The following is a 21,717-nucleotide window of genomic DNA, read 5'->3' as shown; positions in this document are numbered from 1 at the left end:
CCTGGATATATAATTATTATTTTGTCCATGCTTCTGACAAAGATTATAAAAACATGAGAGTATTTATTACCATGTTGGATTCAAGGGAGCTCATCAAGCCATGTCTTGGAAAGATAACGTCCATTATCATAATTGGATGAATATTTTCATTATCATATGTACTTGCTTACAAGTACAGTCCAGCTGCAAACAACATAGACCCTGATCTGCCATCATATAATACATCAGCAGAGCAGGGTTCATGTTGTCTTTTCTACTAATTACTCATAGCAAACTGCACAGATCCAGAATTGCTGGCACATTATGCAACAATAGATGTGGGTCTGTGCAGTTTGTATCTGGACATGACTTATAAGCGAGTACATACAGTAGGAACATCCTGCTCACATTTTCCTATTGGACATGCAATACACGATATCACTAGAAGAGTAATTATTGAAAGAGTGCCTAAAGCTAGAATGACATCAGACTAATAGAAGGTAATTAATGATGAATGATCGGACATGTAGTACTTACATGCAATCCTTATCCTTAAGTATAACTTAGTTGAACTTAAGTAGCATGGTAACTTCAATAGAAAATTAGTTTATACATGCCAGAGCTGATTAGTACCGTCAACTAGCAGCACAGTTAACTGGTGCCATCAGGCATTGGAACCAATGTGTTACCTTTATTTGTAGTTAGTGTTTTTTAAAGACAGATACTTGACATAATGACTGTGCTGCTATTGTACTGTATGATCAATGTATGGTTTGGTATTTTTATAAACAGACATTGGATCATATCAAATGGTCATGACTTGCAAAATTCAATGTTTTGGAAAACTTGCAATGAAAAGAAATTTCATGTGTCAAGATAAATAACTGGAGTTCCTTACCCCTGGTCTGTTGTAGATGACACAGGCTTTTGGCCTAAAGTTGATCTGGCTCAGAGCTCCATCTAACATTGGCTTGTAACTGACAACTCTTCCTGGCTCAACTCCACAGTTAGCACTTATGATCACTTTGGGCTAGGAATGTAAAAGTATAGAACAAAATGAAAGAAGAGAAAGAAGTGGGCCTGATACTGCTCACCTGGCTTACATAATTAACTTAACAGCTGACCATTTCAATATGCAGGCTTATGTAGCACAATAAGAACATACCATTGATATGGCTCAGTGGTCATCTAACACTGGCTTGTAACATCCGGGTTGAACTCCACAGTAAGCACTAACACACACTTTGAGCTAGGAATATAAAATTACAGAACAAAATGAAACAAGAGACCCAGGTGGGCCTGATACTGCTCACCTTGCTTATATATTAACTTGGTGGTTGACCATTTCACAAAGCAAGCTTATGTAGCACTTTAAGAACACAACCTTCAAAACAATCTCCAAACTTCTTAGTTGATTTAATCAATTTTACTATATTATGATAAAAATTCTCTCTAAAGGCATAATTAATATTCATAGTCTCTTGCACAAAACTGAAGTCATCCAAAATGTTGATACTATAAACACATTTACCAAGTTTTATAGAAACTTGATGACAAATATAGTCTCTAGACAAATGAGCAAACAATTTCAGCCTATCAGATACAGGGTATCTCATTATGTTATCTGCAGATCTCACTTGTTTAAGAACCTGTCTATGACAATAATAATTTAAATTATTTACCAAGGTAGAGCAAAATCTTACTGTAATTTGGACTCCAGAGTAGCAACAAGCTTAGCCAATCCAAGTTACTTCATTAGTAGAGGTAGCTCTTGCTCACAATCAAACTTGTCCAACGTATTCATAATGTAAGACAATTTAACAAGTCTGATCAAAATATGATTTGAAACATGGTTGCTGGATTGTTGACAAGCATAGCCAATCAGATGCAAGTTCAATTTCATGTTCATCATATTCAAACTTCTCATTCTCATCATATTCAAACTGCTCGTACTCATCATATTCAAACTGCTCATATTCATACTCATCATATTCAAACTCCTTGTACTCATATTCATTCTCATCATATTCAAACTGCTCATATTCATACTCATCATATTCAAACTGCTCATATTCATACTCATCATATTCAAACTTCTTGTATTCATACTCATCATATTCAAACTCCTTGTATTTATACTCATCATATTCAAACTGCTCATATTCATACTCTTCATATTCGTTCTCATCATATTCAAACTCTTCATATTCATTCGCATCATATTCAAACTCTTCATATTCATTCTCATCATATTCATACTCTTCATATTCAAACTCCTCGTATTCAAACTCATCATATTCATACTGCTCATATTCATACTCATCATATTCAAACTTTCATGGGCCACTGATGACATAAACCATTATTCCAATTTTGATTAGAACTGTATGATGAACATGATGTTCAGAGTGATAACAAGAAAATGTTGATGAATGGAAGACAGACAGTGCCTTACAGCCAGGTAAGCTAGAAAGGAGCAGTGACTGACTATGTATTGCATTAAATTCAAAATGGAGCACATTTTAGCTTATAGGGAGGCAATAGAAACCACAGTAACTTTGATGACTCACCTTATAAAATCCCAATGCTTTGAACACAGGCCTATAAATGAACATAAATTTCTTTGTGGACAAAAGCTCAAGTAGATCAAAATATTTACATGTACTCATACTGAAGTTTCACTATTAATTCCACACATGGGTTATAACCAAAACTTTACAAGTCCATGGACCAAATGACATTACAAAAACTACTAGTCCAACAAGATATCCGTACTAGCCTCAGGCTAAAAGACAATGATAATTCTGAGCCTGTGACTTGTTGCCTATTGCACAGCTCCGGTTTCCTATGTGTTTAGAGTATCTGCCTTGGATTCAGGAGGTTGTGGGTTTGAACACTGGCCGAGTCATACCAAAGACTTATAAAAATTATATGCACTAGCAGCTGCCTTGCTAGGCACTCAGCATTAAGACTGGTCAGCCTGGTGTCAGGATAATGTGACTGGGTGGAACATCATGCTACATGTCTGCGTGATGATGCCCCAGTGCTAGATATCACTATAAACTGCCACACTGCAGACGTAATAGTGATATGCACTGCAGACATCGTAGCGATATGACTGGATTTTTTATAATGCTATGTTAAAAATCAAAATCTGTGGTTAACATAGCTTCAGATTATTCACATATTGTAATTACGCAAAATAACTGGACCCTCCAATCATCTGAACACAATATTCAAAACCTGCAGTAATGTTAAATTGTACAACAAATTTCTCAGACCCAGCAAGTGCTTTTGGCAGGCTAGGATATTACGCAAGATGGCCTACCTAGACCACTTCTGACCAACACTACTTGTCTGATGCATCAATACAATATTCACAGAAAACTGATATTGATAATTTTAATTAGTAAATCAATTATCCAGACTGAGAGAAAAATAACTACAGTACTTCTTAGTGTCTGGATACTTAGGTGAATGGTATGACACCATGAGGTGTCTTCTTGCTATGACTAAATATAACTTTTTTTATTAATTCTGACCATTTAATTTCCCCTAGGGGCCCTCAGAAAAATGAGGTACAAATAATATAATAAAATGATCAGGACGTAGCAAGTATTTTGTATAGAAACAAAGAAATAAGAATTCAAATATTATTTTGACATTGGTTATTTGTAAACAGTTCCCACTTGTTAATCAAAACTCTTTTACAATGCTAAAAATAGTCATATAGCCTGATACCCTGTGGTCACTCTAAATCTACATTGAGCCCTTCCCAAGAGTTGCCTGTTGAGTCTTTGACAAAAAAAAAAAATATTTTCCTGAAAGTAACTAATTTAGTAATGCTTCACTGGTTGAAAAATAAAAAGATCTATGTGATTTTTGAAAACTAAGTTAAGCTAGATGATTAGTGACTAATAAAAGTTCACAATATTTTTCACTATACTATCACACAAACTAATTATGAAACTTGAAGATATGGATTTTACTTATTGACATAACAAAGGACCGCCATCATGCCAACTTCATTTCTGTTTTCAACTATGCTGCATTCAGAAATCAAACTCCAAGACAACACATCCCTACAGATCATGACGCAACACTGTACATTGACCTGAAACAAAGATGAAGGTGTACAGTCAGAAATCAAACTCCAAGGCAAAAAACATCCCTACAGATCGCGATGAAATACTGTACACTGACCTGAAACATAGATGAAGGTGTACAGTCAGAGCAGAGGCACATGCAACAATTGCTCAGAATTCCACACATGATCGTGCAGAATTTGAGAAATTGTTTGAAAACACGTTAGTTGTGAGCACCACTTCAACAAAATGTGAAGGAGGGTTATGTGTCATGAATATAATCACAAGCATAAGGGACCAACCATTTCATTTTTTTTTCAGAAGGGGTGGGTGTATCCAAATAATAGTAAAAAACCTATGGCCTTGTTGGGCAAGCAGATTTTAAGTCAGAATAAGTGATTTTTTTTCAAGCCACATGCGCCTTGGAATGTGTCTGATAAAAATCTTTCAGCACTGCATTTATGCAAATATTTTGTGTCCTTTATGAATTTCAATACAAGAGTTTCTTAGTGTGCTGCATTTACAACAGCAAGGCTAAACAATTCCACTTATCTGCTCGTATTTATGAATGACAAGTTAGGAAGGCCAAGAGATTCTTTCAAGATATTTGCCCAATTGGATGAGTGCAATTTTAAGCCAATTATCAAAAAAGAAGAAATGTTTTCTAATCAACTGCATTCTTCATTCTTAATTTGTCTCAGCTGAAATAACATAACTGACAGAAATTAAGCTGTTTGCTCACTAGCATTTGAAATTAGTCTCCATCAGTTAGATGTATACTACCTAATATTAAAACTTTACCTTCTGATGTCATTTAACATAAATCAGATTTACTAAGTGCCCCATGCACCAGGAATACTCTATCGCTTCATATGTGTTTGCAGATATATTTTGAATTCAGCAACTGATTATGAACAACTATAAATTTAAAGCAGTTCATACACAAAGAAAAGAAAAAAGGCTAAAGATGGAACAGGCAAGAATGATGAAGAGTCCCATCTTCTTCTTTTGTCAAGTTTGTCATAATTATCCATTAATGTCAGACTGAAAATCTTTCTCAGTTGTGGGTTTAGAGGCTGCAGTTATGAAGAAATCGCTGAAATTTCATGAAAAAGTCAGAAACAACAGTTTATAGTGCATGAAAGGCATTAGAAAAGCCTGAATATTCTCACATTGCAAATTCAAACATCGACAAAGAAGTTCAGGTTTAGAGCCTTCAAAATTATATTAAAGTACAGGATGTGTAAAATTGATGCAGGATGAGTAGAAGTTTCATGTTATTTGTCCTGCAGGCCAAATGGCTAAATGGAAATTTTTTGAGCCCTAAACAAAGATCTCAATATTAAAATTTTTGGCTTCGGCATGACAGGTGTTCTACTGAAACTCTGTCCAATCTTTTTTGTCAAATAGAAGATATATATCCTTTCCTGCTTAGCCATCCACCCTCTGTAATATTTACCTCTGACACAAACAGAATCAAATCAAAGAGCTGTTTACCTTGGCATGTTCAATTCTAACAGCAAGTTCCCTGGCGGCAAATCCCCCAAATACAAGAGAATGAATAGCACCAAGCCTAGCTGTGGCCAGCATGGCTACAATAGCTTGTGGGATCATTGGCATGTAAATCAGGACACGGTCTCCTTTTCTCACCCCAAGCTTTTGTAGCACCCCTGCAAACCGGCTCACCTATAAGATAATTTCATCAGTTTAAGCATACCAGCACAACTTAAGTGACAGACTGACAGTCTTCAAAAGCAAAAGATTATCAATGAAAGCGAATAACATTTATCTAGCATATATCTTTGCTTATAAGTTGGGAGTTCAACCACAAACTGCATAGACTCAGATCTGCCTTCGCATAATGTGCTGGTGGATCTGGGTCTATGCCATTTGTTTTGAGTTATAAACAGAACAAACAATATAGACCCTGATCTGCCAGTACATTATGTGACAGCAGATAAGGATCTATGTTGTCTGCAGTTGCAGTCAACTTATAAGCAAGTATATATGGTATATAAAAGAATCTTCAAAACACAAAGCCCAAAATTTCACTTATCAGAAAAGATTTGATTCAAACTGTTGGCATTAAACAATTCTTTTAAAATGTATTTTTAACACCTTACAGCCTTTTTCCCTAAGAAGAATGTCAGCTTTTAGTGTAAAGCAAAAGGTTTTTGGTTTTGTTTTGTTTGGTTTAGAACCCTTTTTCAGCACATGATAGGCTTTCTACATGATGGCCTGAGAATCTGGTGGAGGAAGAACCGAGAAAGACCCTGGGAAGAACCAATGAATCACAGGAAAATACTGACAAGCTTTCTCACCTGACCATGCCGGTTGATCTAAGACTCAAACTCGTGCAAAAAAAAGGTGAGCTGTATGAGTGATCTATAAAGGCAAGCACCTCAGATTACATGACCACACCGGGCACCATAAAACAAAAGAAAATATTTCAAAATGAGTCACATATTCTATACATGCCATGCCAAATCAAAGTTTCTGAATCTATGCAATAAAGAAACATTAGAAAAATTTCTTTTTTAAAAATAATCTTATATGCAAGACAAGCAGAAAACAGAAACACTAGTACTTACATTGCATGCTCAAGCTTAAATGCATATTTTTGGTGAAACTGTTATGATTTAGGTAACTTTAAATAAATTCAGTTAAACAGTATCTGGTGAGAAATTATTTACAGATGTTGCTTAAATCATTTGTTATAACCAATTTATAAAAGAGCTACAATGTAAATACAGGTGTACAGTGTGAAACAATATTGCTATAATTTGAAACATATTTATCAAAGTCTTCTTTCCTGACATAATTTTGCAATTTTCTTTCAATCAACAGTTATCATTTACAAAAATCATCCACGTTTTAGTCTCATATTAAGAAAAAATGATTTCAAAATATATTTAATAAATAAGTAGAATGTTTGTAAAACAAAATATCCATGCAATTTTCTGCTTTGTCCCAACAATGACCAAAGTCAGTGATCCTAAAGTCCAGTCTCAGGGATTAAAAACTGACCCTAGGTCCCATTTTAGTTGTGTATCTAAACTTATATTTTCATGCCCAGTAAGTGTACTTCTATACAGGGGGTACGTGGCCAAGTAGTCTAAGGCACTTGCCTTGATCAATCACTGCTATCTCATCTATGCCCATGTGGGTTCGAGTCTCTGGTTCAGCCAATATTGGTATGTGAGAAAGCTTGTCTAATTTCCAGTGGGCTGGTGGTTATTTTCTAGGGTTCTCCCAGTTTCTTCATCTACCAGATATACTAGCTGCCATGTAAAGCTGAAAAATGACATTATGCCCACAGACAACATCGATATGGCTATAGGCTGGGAATCACAATACAAATGTCTTGCCTAACAATTGGCTGTACACTTTTATCATAATATCACAATGCTGTCCCATACTAAGCATGATTGTTGGTGACACGTTCCCACCCAAAAATAATATATTGTGCATGAGAGTCATTCATCACATGCCATCCAGAGAACCACAGGTAACCATCTCAGATTTCCATGAAATTTAAATTTTACAGGTGTAAATCTATATAAATGATGACTGCATGCAAATTTCAGTAAAAAATTTCAAATACTTATGAAGTTATGATCGACAGAATTAGGGAGGAGTATCATATTCTTTTCACTTGAAAATTCATGTTTACAATAGAGGGTTTCAAATGTAAGTAACTTTACGTATTATACTGATATCAAGCTAAAATATACAGTACTACATATTTGTGACTTGGTGACTCTGAATCAGAGCTCAGATTTTCAATATCTGAGACTTTTTCAGAAATATACACCCATAAAGTTGTTTGTTCATTGCAGGTTTTTTCTTCATATTTTAAGGTAGCACTACTACCTGGTCATCCATGACAAATAACAAGCATGATTTTATTTGAAAATTATATCTAAAGGAGATTTTTTAAAAATTGATCTCATCTGAAACAAATTCATTGTTAAGCTGTATCAGAGGTTCAAACTGGATACAAATCACACAATGTTAAAACTGTGCCCTCATAAAAGATGTGGTTTGCCCATGTGATCAATTACCTAGCATAATGAATTATTTTTAAATATGATAGAAACATATTATAACCGTATTTGTCCCAAATTTCAACCATGTGTGTCTGTGCTTTCACCCTTAAATCATTTTGCACTTGTAACCCCAATTTTGAGCTGGCACCAGAGCTGAAACTCAGCATATGTAGTACCATCAGAAGCAAACAACCCCTGTAAATGTTTGCAAATTATTATATTCTTTTTAATTTAATCACTGACATGCATAATTAATATAAAATAGGATATATATTAATGTGTGTGTGTCATTTTTATTTTTAACGTAGCCTTATCAATTTTCCAGCCATATCACTACAATGTCTGCAGTGTGGCAGTTTATAGCGATGTCTAGCACTGGGGCAACATGTCACAGACATCATGTCCCATCCAGTCACATTATCCTGACATGTGTGTGCATGTATGTGTGTGTGTGTAAGAGAGAGAAATTTTGATTTTTAATGTAGCTTTAACAATTTTTCAGTCATATCGTTGTGATGTCTGTAGTGTGGCAGTTTACAGTGATGTCTAGCACTGGGGCATCATGTCACAGACATGTAGCATGATGTCCCACACAGTCACATTATCCTGACACCAGGCCAACTAGTCCCAGCACTAACCTCCTAATGCTCAGTACCAAGCAAGGCATCTGTTAGTACCATTTTTATAAGTTTTTGGTATGATTCAGCCAAGGTTTCGAACCCACGACCTCCTGCATTTGAGGCAGATGCTCTAACTACTTAGGCCACTGGAGCGGTCCTTAAAATAAGTATCTTGATCATATAAAAAATTCATTAACCTAGTAAATCGCCCTCATGGTCAATTCACCTCTGTTATGAGGGCACAATCTTAACAATCTGTGATTTGTGTCCAGTTTAATCCTCTGGTACAGCTTAACAATAAATTTGATTCAGGTGAGATTAATTTTGAATAATCCCCTATAGGTATAGTTTTAAAATCTGTTTTTGATGGATAGCAAGGTAGCAGTGACACCTTAAAGTCTGGAAGAAAAAATTATGTAATGAAAACAAAAGGCCAACTTTAGTGGTGTATATCTTTACAATTATCTCAAACAACACTGAAAATCTGAGTTCTATGTCTATAGTAAAATGCAGTCTGATATCCATGTAATACAGGAAGTAACTAGCATTAAAAACCCTCCTTTGTAAACCAAAAAAGAAAACCATGTCACTTCAACTGACCATAACTTCATAAGTAATGGTATTTTTTTTAAATAAAATTTTACATGCAGCCATCATTACATTACACCTGGAAACAAACGTCATGGGTATCAGAGATTTTTTGTCACCTGTTAAGATGTCTGAATTTTGTGTGATTTGTTATGAAATGACCCAAGAACAAGAACTTATTTTTCACCATGCATTGTAAATGAAGATACAATAGTTTCATCTTAAAATTCAAAATTCAACCATGTAATCCATAATTCACATACTACCCAAAGCATTTTTCATTGCTAATATGAGGAGATCCTATGAATCTGATAGTAACCACAGGTCTAATATGACCCATAGCTAATAAGAAATTTAAAATAAAGTGCTGGCATTTATAACAAAGTATACTGAAACAAATCAAATTCTGTTTTCTCACCTCCTTCAATAGTTCTCTGTATGTTATTTTTTGTACATCCTTGGTTACCGGACTGTCATAAATAATGGCATACTGACCCCCATTTCCAACTTCCACATGTCGATCCAGTGCATTGTAACACGTGTTCAGCTCACCTCCCACAAACCTGGAGAAAAAAGAAAAAATAATCCATGAAGGCTGAATTTAAACCAAAGATCTGCATGCACCCATTAGAGTTACTGTAAGTTTGTAACATTTTTTTAGCTGGTATGTGACTTTCAAAAGATTTGACATAAGACTTTAAATTTATTTACAGTAATGAGGGATTCTTTTTGCTTATGCAGGTAAAACATAAAAGACAGAAACTTTCACGGTAATGTTATACCACTATTTCAATTCAGTCAGAAATAGATGTTGACAATATGTGACTTTCCAAAAACTGAACACAAAACATGGTCATTGTTTACAATGATGAACCAAGCTTTCTGCTAAAACAGGCAAAGCAATCATGACAATAAAGCCGAGACCAGTGGTTCTTAACCAATGGGTCATGACTCAAAACTGGGTCAACATGCTGTTTTGAATGGGTCACTGAGATAAACTTTAATAATTTGAAATTTCCTTCCCAATTGCTTTTTTTATAGCATTTGATGGGCTAACACCACAAACCTAACCTAGGTCATGGACCAAAAATGTTAAGGGTCGCTGCCTTAAACCCATGATACTATTATCCTACAGGTTCAGTTGAAAACTGCCATTGATGTAAAAGATGTATGACTTTCACAAACTTTAATATAAAATTTTACATTATTCACCATGATGCTAAGCAGGTGAGACAAGAAGGACAGGAACGCCTAGCATATCATAGACATTAGATCTACAATGATAGCATATCACACAATTTAGACCTACAGTGATATAACATCATAGACTTCAGACCTACAGTGATACAGCATATCATAGACTTCAGACCTACAGTGATATAGCATATCACACAATTCAGACCTACAGTGATATAGCATATCATAGACTTCAGACCTACAGTGATACAGCATATCACACAATTTAGACCTACAGTGATGTAGCATATCACACAATTTAGACCTCCAGTGATATAGCATATCATAGACTTGAGACCTACAGTGATATAGTATATCATAGACTTCAGACCTATAGTGATATAGCATATCACAGACTTCAGACCTACAGTGATATAGCATATCGTAGACTTGAGACCTACAGTGACAGCATATCATAGACTTAAGACCTACAGTGATAGCATATGATAGAATTTAGCCTTACAGTGATAGCATGGCATAGACTTTAGACCTACTGTGACAGCATATTACAGACTTCAGACCTACAGTAATAGCATATCATAGGCTTAAGACCTTGTGATAGCCTATCATAGCTTGAATGCAAAACTTGAATAATGTTGACAACCATGCAATCATTGCCAACCAGCTTATGTTGGTGAGACAAAAATGAAACAGGCATGTCCACTTGACAATAAAATATAGACTCTTAGTGACATAAGAAAGTGTTACAATTCTGATTTCAATAAAGTATATTTTTTTTGAATGTTTTAGTGAGAACTCTTACCCAATCACATTAACATTAGGAAATAAGCTGTTAACCTCAAATCCACACCTCCCAGAAATATGACTAACATATACAGAAAGGGAAGAAACTCACAAATTACACCCCATTTTAACTGTTCCCCTAAAATAAAAGCAGCACAACCAATGATCATGCAGCACATGGCATTAATACATCCATAATGAGTAAAGAATGAAATAAGAAACACTGACATGAATCCAACCAATAAACATGAGGTCATCATCTGGATCTAGCTGTCATCTGGACTACTGCTTCAGGACCCACCAGGTTCAATTCCCTTCTCTAAGACTGTTCACGCTAGCCAATGTCCTGCAAGCTCTAACAAGACCTCAGTAAAACAGTCAGTATCTTTCCATAAAAAAGCCCAATTCTCAATCTTGGAAATGTAGCCGCTAATAGTAACTGGAGCTAACTTCTACATGGGAGAGAAGAAAATATGCAAGTTGAGAGACTGAGGCCTCCACAAGAACAGTGTTGCTCACTAGCAACAGTCCCTTAAGGGAAGCTGCTTTCCCCCATGTACCTTCAAAGTGGAAGGGCTTCTAACTTGTGAGACCATATCCACATTTGAAGGGACAAATTTCATACTCTACAAAGCTCTCATGACAAAAGCCAGGCATATAGGAGGAGTACGACCAGGCTGGGATGAAAAACCTGTGACCGACTTTGCTTAATCATGCTGGATATATGGCAGGATCACCCTCTATCACTAGATTGAATAGATCAATCACCTAGCACTCATCCCACCTGCCATATTCATTCTGAACTTCAGTATGGATACCTTTTTCTGGAACTGACATACATGTGACAGAAGACAGGTCAGGTCAGGACAGATCAAATCTGGTCAGGAGTTTTCATCTCAAAAGAGAGAGGATTTTCACTGACCTGATTTTTTTGCACAAAAATGGACATAAATTAAAACTGCTGGACAAAGTTACATTTTTTAATATTAAAATATGCACATCATTTCATCAAGTCAGTCCTTTCACAGGAACATGTTGCCATTCATACTCTCCTTATATGTACCATACAAGTTTGTTTAGATTTCTAAGGAAATTATTCCTGGATTATATAGGTGGCAGTCATGATCATTGTTTATCTTAACACTTAGGAGATAATGTATTACTACTGGATCCAAGTTTCCTATGGAGTCAGACTGAATCTTCCTCTGAATTGAAAATGTTGTTTTAAGTATCTGCATTGGAATGTGGCAATGTTAGCACAAACACATACATTAACCTATGGGTCATGACCCAAACTGGGTTGCCATGCTGTTTTGAGTGACTTGCCAAGATCAACCTTTTTAATTTAAATTTCCAACCAAAATGGAAACATTTGATGTGTCATGAGGCTAACACCACTAACCTAATTTGGGTCACCACCTAAAAAGGTTAAGTACCACTGCATTACACCATCACCCCCTTTGTATTATAGACAAAGACAAAGCCCCTATTCATTCCAGACATTACAGATTGCAATGGCAGTTAGTGATGTGGACTTTAGTCTGGTTTATATTGATATATACAAAAAAAGATTAAATCAAGGTTAGCTGTGTTTATACAAGTTTTTGTGATTCTGTTGTTGTTGCTGTTGTAGGGTTTAACGCCATTTTAAGCACAAGATATGCTGTACATGGCGGCCAGTATCAATGGTGGAGGAAGAACCAGGTAATACCCCATAAAGAATCACCGACCCACGAAAAGCTACTGGCAAGCTTTCTAACATATCCACATTGGCTGAACCTGAGACTCGAACACATGCAGACAGAAGTGAGATGGCAATGAACCATAATGATGAGCACTTAAGACCACTCGGCCACTCAGGGCCCCTGTGATTCTGTATTCATAGTAGTGACAAACACATTTTGCCTACTGAGTAGGTTTATACAATAAATGATTATTCTTAACATGATTTCTTAAGAATAATAAAAAAAGTCACCATGTCAGTAGTTTTTATCCATTTGCATGAGAAGTTTTGTTCGATATAGGAGTCAGGGAACATTATTTTGACTAGATCTGAAAAATTAATTTTTCTCAGAAATGGGAGATTATATTCAGGTATAAAGTTGGCAAATAGTGTCTCCATACATGTTGTTGTTGTAGGGTTTGACACCATTTTTCAGCACAATATATACTATACATGGCAGGAAGAACCCAGGAAAACCCCAAAAAGAACCACAAGAAGCTACTGGCAAGCTTTCTCACATATCAACATTTGCCGAACCCAAGATTCTAACCCACACAGAGAAAGGTGAGATGGCAGTAATCCATAACAGTGAGTGCTTTAGACCACTCGGCCACTCTGAGCCCCCCTCTGTACACGTAACTTTACCAACATTTGAAGCAGATTCAGTGAATGTGGACATAGTTGTTGCTTCAGCCAATACACATTTAGGGGATGGGGTTTCTGCATGATGTGTGATGTAATTCTTTCCACCATAACAGACTTTAAAATCAGCTTTCAAAGAAGAGCAGAATGCATATTCATGTCAAATTGAACTTCATTGCAACCAATGAAATTCCCATTTCCAATCATCATTTGAATTACCTGTTGTATTTCAGTTGTTTGCATTTGGTGTTTTGGCATTGGCACACTAAGACATCTTGGCAAACTTTAAGCACTGAAGTCTAACTGACCCATTTTTATGCCACTCGAGCTCTTGAGTAATCCAATCATAATCAATTATGATCTTTAATCCTGTCCAAATTACACTTGATCATTCGTAGTATAGACCCTACTCCATCTTGACAACTTTAAGTACTGATGCAGAACATACCTTGCAGAGAAAATAGTGTCATGTTTATTTTTTTATTCTGATTAAGCTCTTTAATAACCCAACCATAATCAATTAATGTCTTCCATCCCTTGGGAATTACTACTGCTCACACTGTATAATCCTCCTTGATAAACTTCAAACAGTAAAGCTAGCTGACCAGGCCTACATGATGTTGTTGTTGTTGTAGGGTTTAATGCCATTTTTCAGCACACGATAGGCTATACATGGCGGCCAGTATTAATGGTGGAGGAAGAACCCAGGAAATCCCCAGAAAGAACCACCAACCCACGAGAAGCTACTGGCAAGCTTTCTCACATACCCACACCAGGCCTACATGAAATGGTGAAATTAGCAACTAAAATTGTCTTGCACTGCTAAAGCCAGTTCACAGTCAAGTCATAACAGGCCGTATTACCATATATATATTATATAATGGAAGCATAATGGAAGAAAAGGGAAACAATTAATTTTTTCACTAATAATATATAGCATGCTGGAGATTTCAGTGAGGAATGGGAGATATCCCTAAACTCAGGAGAAAAACCCTCCAGTGCAGCAGGTCCACATATATGAACTAAGGAGATCTATAACCAGTATAAGCTTTCTTTCTAGAACTAGAAAATGCATTGAATAAAACACTGAAGAGTTTAGTCTGTGAGTGCTCACATGCCTGCTTAGTGAGTCAAGAATGGATCTCCTACAGTGGACTTTCCACCTCATTAATGGCTGAAAGCTCCGCCATGTAAGAGGAAGACAAAATTGGAGTTCTGAATAAAATGAAATGTGTAGCCTCTCTGAAACTACTGTGAACAATAAATATAGACACAGCTCTGCAAATCATATAATGCACTGACATATCTAGGTCTGTGTTGTTTGTTCTACTGATTATTACTACCAAGCTACATAGACCCAGATCTGCTGGTGCATTATGAAACTGCAGATCTGGGTCTGGAGTCTAGCTACTGTATTCAGTCTGCAAAAGGTACATCAGCACAGTCACTGATATACAGTAAGAAGCAAAAGATAGTAAAACTGGCAAATACCATGCCAAAATTTCAAGCGTTATGTATATTTAATTTGTATTGTAAGATTGGTGTTTGTCCATAACTGAGGGTAAGAGTTTGGGTCCACTTGAATTATGTCTTATTTTGTAAAGCAAAATACTACATAGCTAATTTTCAACTATGATTGTCATTATTTACTTGGATTTGAATTCAGGACATTGGTTTTCCCCTCAAGAATTCATGATGTATCTGATGTTCTCCGTGTTCTTTACTAAACTTTTAGAATGAACTTCTGGCCATCATCCTGATCCTGATCCTCTCGTGTCTTAGTTTTTTATATTGGGGAAAAGTTAACATAAACTCTTTATTCCTATCTTAACATCTAAAGTGGAATCTGTCTTTTAGTTGTGTTCAGTTTTGATCTGGCAGGATTTATTTATTTAAATTATACATTGGAATTACAGTTTTAATTTGGAATGATTTATTTATTTAAATTATTCATTGAAATTACAAAGTGTTCAAGAACACTTTTCAGACTAAATCACTATTTGTGGATTATTGTGAATTCATTTTGAGACATTCTGGATATTATCATTGAGATATACCAAGACTATTAGCACTGCAACTCTGTTCAAAGCTACTGGTACATCAGCATATTCAAGATTGGAATTCATTCAGAACAGCATGGGAATTCATTTGGAATACTCCATGCTTTTAGGCTTGTTATAGAAAATTTAGCACTGTTTGGAATTTAATTCACAGTACTGCAAGTTCTTCTTAAATTTTCACATTGTATTCTAGGGAGAGAAATTATTTATTGAATTTTACAAAACTTGTTCCTTTTTTTAGTGTAAGACCATAGAGTCATAACACAATGAAGGAAAACACCTTTAACAAAAGATAAAAATCAGTGATAAGAAAAAATAAAATCTAAAACTGTTACATAACACTTGCAAAACTAGTCACACAAAAAAATCATAAGAGCAAAAGAGGATAAATACAAAGTCATCACTTTTCTGTATAAACCAGAATCTTTATAAATTGAAAGATCTCAACTGGAACATCAACACATGATCACACTGGTCAATCATAATACACAAGTACAATTGGAACACCAACACACGATCACTCTGGTCAATCATAATACACAAGTACAATTGGAACACCAACACACGATCACTCTGGTCAATCATAATACACAAGTACAATTGGAACACCAACACACGATCACTCTGGTCAATCATAATACACAAGTACAATTGGAACACCAACACACGATCACTCTGGTCAATCATAATGCACAAGTACAACTGGAACACCAACACACGATCACTCTAGTCAATCACAATGCACAAGTACAATTGGAACACCAACACATGATCACTCTGGTCAATCATATTGCACAAGAACAATTGGAACACCAACACATGATCACTCTGGTCAATCATATTGCACAAGAACAATTGGAACACCAACACACGATCACTCTAGTCAATCATAATGCACAAGTACGATTGGAACACCAACACATGATCACTCTGGTCAATCATAATGCACAAGTACAATTGGAACACCAACACATGATCACTCTGGTCAATCATATTGCACAAGAACAATTGGAACACCAACACACGATCACTCTAGTCAATCATAATGCACAAGTACAATTGGAACACCAACACATGATCACTCTAGTCAATCATAATGCACAAGAACAATTGGAACACCAACACATGATCACTCTGGTCAATCATATTGCACAAGAACAATTGGAACACCAACACACGATCACTCTAGTCAATCATATTGCACAAGAACAATTGGAACACCAACACATGATCACTCTGGTCAATCATATTGCACAAGAACAATTGGAACACCAACACACGATCACTCTAGTCAATCATAATGCACAAGTACAATTGGAACACCAACACATGATCACTCTAGTCAATCATAATGCACAAGAACAATTGGAACACCAACACATGATCACTCTGGTCAATCATATTGCACAAGAACAATTGGAACACCAACACACGATCACTCTAGTCAATCATATTGCACAAGAACAATTGGAACACCAACACATGATCACTCTGGTCAATCATAATGCACAAGAACAATTGGAACACCAACACATGATCACTCTGGTCAATCATAATGCACAAGAACAATTGGAACACCAACACATGATCACTCTGGTCAATCATATTGCACAAGAACAATTGGAACACCAACACACGATCACTCTAGTCAATCATATTGCACAAGAACAATTGGAACACCAACACATGATCACTCTGGTCAATCATATTGCACAAGAACAATTGGAACACCAACACATTATCACACTGGTCAATCATAATGCACAAGTACAATTGGAACACCAACACATGATCACTCAAGTCAATCATAATGCACAAGTACAATTGGAACACCAACACATGATCACTCTGATCAATCATAATGAACAAGCATGAATATGGCAACAATATTTCAATGTACCGGCAATGAATGATACAAGCATCAGGAGCCTCAGAAAGAGATTGTGATCATATAAATAAAATGATGATGCCTCTTGGTGATAGTCACATGGAAAGTCAAAACTACTGATATTTTGATTCTTACTTTCCATATGAATATTCCTGAGGATCTAGGTGCAAAACTGATTACAACCACACCATTAAATTGGCTATTTTAACTAAGTTATTCACATATGTGGAATAATTGTGAGACCTGTGGGCAACTTCCATGATCATCTTGACTCAGCACATAACATAAAATTATTACAGAAGTTTCCCGAGATGGAACATTCATTTTTATAGTTTTATGGCTGGGATTTTATTACAATAGATAACACAACAATCTTGTCCGCTGATGCTCAAACTGTATATGAAATATCACCTTTAACTTTGCTGTTTATTCATTTTGTTTCTTAAATGTGTTGAAATTAATTATGCAGTCTTGCTTTCCATGTAGTTTAAGCACATCTGAAGGTGCACTATACCTTTTGAAGCATATCCAAAGTAGGAGAATAAAGCTGATGGTAGTGCAATAACAGAGAATGGTATTTCATGCACAAGTCCCAATATGTATGTATGTATGTATGTATGTATGTATGTATGTATGTATGTATGTATGTATGTATGTGTGTGTGTGTGTTTGTGTGTGATTTGGATTTTTAACATAGCTTTAACAATTTTTCAGTCATACAATGTCTACAGTGTGACAGTTTATGGTGATGTCTAGCAATGGGGCATCATACTGCAGACATACAGCATGATGTCCCACCCAGACAAATTATCCTGACACCAGGCCAACCTAACACTAACCTCTTAATGCTGAGTGCCAAGTGAGGCAGCTGTTAGTACCATTTTTGTAAGTCTTTGGTATGACTTGGCCGGGGATCGAACCAACAACCTCCAGCATCCGAGGTGGACGCTCTAACCACTAGGCCACCGGAGCAGTATGTATGTATGTATGTATGCATGTATGTATGTACGTATGTACAGTGGTGTAGATTTGATTATAGAATTTCTGAACAAAACTACCTATGAAATAACTTTTCTGGTTAAAGATCTATAATCTGATACCAGGAAACTGCATGAAAAAAAGAAGCTATCCCCTCTATTCAAACAGAAACAAATCTCTCTGACCAAACAAATAATTCCTTCACACCATACTGGTGTCACTTTCATGTAAAGTATCCATTTATAAATAGGTAAAACACTATACAAGTTCATCAAATAATAATAATAATAATAGTAGTAAAAATAAAAATAACAATAATAATAATAATAGTAACAATAATAATAACAGTAACAACAACAATAATAATAACAACATCATCATCAACAACAACAATAAAAATAATGTCTCTCCCATGTCCCAACCACAAATACCATGTGTATGGAACTGCTGCAGTCAGATGGTTGAAGTCGATGTCAAGACACTGAAAGCAGAGGTGTGCAATTCTTACTCTTCCCCTCAAGGTTTAATTACATGCCAAATTGGCACTGATAAATGCAAGACAATCAATTATGGACCATTACATATGAGATAATGACCATATAATGCAATCAGAATTAAAGAAAATTACAAAAGGTCAAGGCTTGAAAAATGCATCCAAAATGGCAGGACATCCACAAATACCATCATACAGTAGGGAGCTATCAAACCACCACCAATCAGCCACCAGCAACATGTAAATGAGTCATACTTAATGTGATTTATGTATGTACATGTATGTAGCAGCATAGTATGGTCTCAACACAATAGTGACTACATGGTGCCATCTGAAGATATTGTATTCAAAAAATGTAAAAATGAATTGCACAAAAATCCCAGGAAGATAAATGCTTCCAAACAAATGTAAATGTGAAGGACAAGATAAAATATAAAACAAAATGTCTGCACATCATTGGATCTGTGTTGTACAGTGTACTGAAATGAAATAAAAACCATAAAATAATAGATACAAGTTCACCATATTTGAAAATTGCATGACTGTTTCTACTTTAAATGGTCATTATGAAAATTGGCAATTGGTTTCAACTTAATTCTGAAAAAAGTTAATTTTTTATTAAAACAGCCAATTTAACTGCTTGGAGGTGAATTGATAATCATTCTGTAGCCAAACACAAAGGAATTCATTATCACAGAAATGATTATTATGTAGGGACCAAAAGATTAATCTTTTAAACATTGCATCCCATTTACCCAGAACAGCAGCATTTTCTTTATATGAACAAAACATAAAATTGATCATAAATTGTTTTCTGAGACTTCAAAGATTGCTGGGTTTTCAACTGACACATCATAGATATATCATTGCCACTACACAGAGATATCATTGCCACTGCACAGATACATCATTGCCACTGCATAGATATATCATTGCTGGTTTGCTCTTTAACATGAATTGAGGTTTTTGAAGATTTATTTTCCATCTGAAGCTAACTGCTGATGTTTTTAATTGTAACTGTTCTGATTTGCTCATTAGTGTTCCTGGATGGTCAGGATTAACCCAACTGATCAATAATATGTGGTGGTGGGGTCTAACTGTAAATTAAATTTTTAAATAAAATTGGCCTGGTTTGTCTTTTCAGTATTTTTCACACATTATTATGGCTTTATTTATGGCTTTTTATTGTCCACACACATCATATTTAGCATTTGTTTAACTGCCATGCTTCCATTGTCCTGCTAACCAGGTGTTATATTTCAAAATAGACACATCCTGATTACAGATGAGAAGCAAGATACAATAATTAATGACATAATCTGCACATGGGAGTGCCCGATTTGCTGAAACTGACATTTTCCCCATATACATAGTTCATACACAAAGTGACAAGCCATTTTGTATGATGCAACTGCTGATAACAGTAACACCTAAAATGTCAGCAGTCGGAATTATCCCAGATTGGAATTGTGTTTGTATGTGTGTGATTTTGATTTTTAACACATCTTTAACAATTTTTTAGTCAAATCACTAAGATGTCTGCAGTGTGGCAGTTTACAGTGATGGATAGCACTGGTACATCTTGCCACATACATAAGGCATCATGTCCCACCCAGTCACATTATCCTGACCCCAGGCAGACCAGTCCTAACACTAACCTCTTAATGCTGAGTGCCTAGCGAATCAGCTGCTAGTACCAATTTTTCATAAGTCTTTTGTATGACTCAGCTGGGGCTTGAACCTGTGATCTCCTGCATCCAAAGCGGACATTCTAACAAATTAGGCCACTGAAAGGGTCCAGATTGGACTTTATCCAGCTTACCCAACTGCAGGTTGTAGCCATTACCTTAGCTTTAAAAGTCCTTTGCTATTTAATTGGTCCCCACCTTCAGCACAATGGCAGGAGACTTGCAAACATAAGGGACTGACCATTTAATTTTGGTGGGTGCGAGTGTGTGCTGGTACAGTTTTGAAAAACATTCCGATTTCTAATAGCTTGAAGTATGTTATATATAAGATTGATGGCAAATGAACAAAACCTATCATATCCATTACTTGATAGCTAGCTCAAACGACCCCTGCTCCATCCGACAATTAAATGATCGGTCCCGATGGCAAGCTAGACTATGTAGGTTATGCAGCTTGCAGAGGTCGGGGATACGAACGCACAACTTCTAAGTGCGCGACGTCGTTAATTAAGTACCCGAATTACAAAAGTATATCATATGCTGGTGTTATAACGCGTTGAATTAATCTTACCATCTAGTGAATGGGGGGTTAGAATTATCGAGAACCTTCTTCCATTTCTTGTTCCATATAATGTTCTGGGCCGCCTCGGCCCAGAAATCTTCAGGTTTGTTTATAGACCTCCTGTAGACGTCGTCAAAAGAAGATTTTGTGGCATTCGAGTAATGTTTTTTGTGTGACAAACAACAACATATAAGTCGATGAGATTCTGTGATCCTCTGTTGCAAATTCCACGCCAAAGCTAGCTTCAATTTCGGCGAAAAGTTTACAAAACAACGAGCACCTGCCATGTTTCTGCCAGTAACTTAACTTTTTTTGGCGGAGGTCAAAGGTCGTGCAATCAGAGTGAATGAAAATCGGGACGTAGGTTTTCCTTTTTTTGCCC

The 21,717-nt window shown here is 36.0% G+C and overlaps 1 protein-coding gene across 2 annotated transcripts in view; it reads right to left on the bottom strand.

Annotated features, from left to right (window-relative positions):
* LOC149785304 (acyl-CoA synthetase short-chain family member 3, mitochondrial-like) overlaps positions 1-21,643 on the bottom strand; it is an 88,278-nt gene extending 66,635 nt beyond the window's left edge. For both annotated transcript variants that reach the window (XR_016425382.1, XM_089979196.1), the window contains exons 1-4: positions 21,345-21,643; positions 9,740-9,884; positions 5,562-5,750; positions 878-1,009 (exon numbers count right to left, since the gene is read on the bottom strand). Coding sequence is in view for 1 of the 2 variants with exons in the window: in XM_089979196.1 (XP_089835322.1) it covers positions 878-1,009; positions 5,562-5,750; positions 9,740-9,884; positions 21,345-21,622 (744 nt within the window). In the remaining variant the exon portion in view is untranslated. The remainder of the gene's footprint in view (positions 1-877; positions 1,010-5,561; positions 5,751-9,739; positions 9,885-21,344) is intronic.
* Between the last annotated feature and the right edge of the window lie 74 nt (positions 21,644-21,717).

This window comes from Sinohyriopsis cumingii, chromosome 13 (assembly GCF_028554795.1).
Source record: "Sinohyriopsis cumingii isolate HCF-2022 chromosome 13, ASM2855479v2, whole genome shotgun sequence".
NCBI classification, from domain to species: Eukaryota; Metazoa; Mollusca; class Bivalvia; order Unionida; family Unionidae; genus Sinohyriopsis; species Sinohyriopsis cumingii.
Note: the sequence above shows the minus strand (reverse complement) of the source record. Positions and strands in the feature narration are given on the sequence as shown.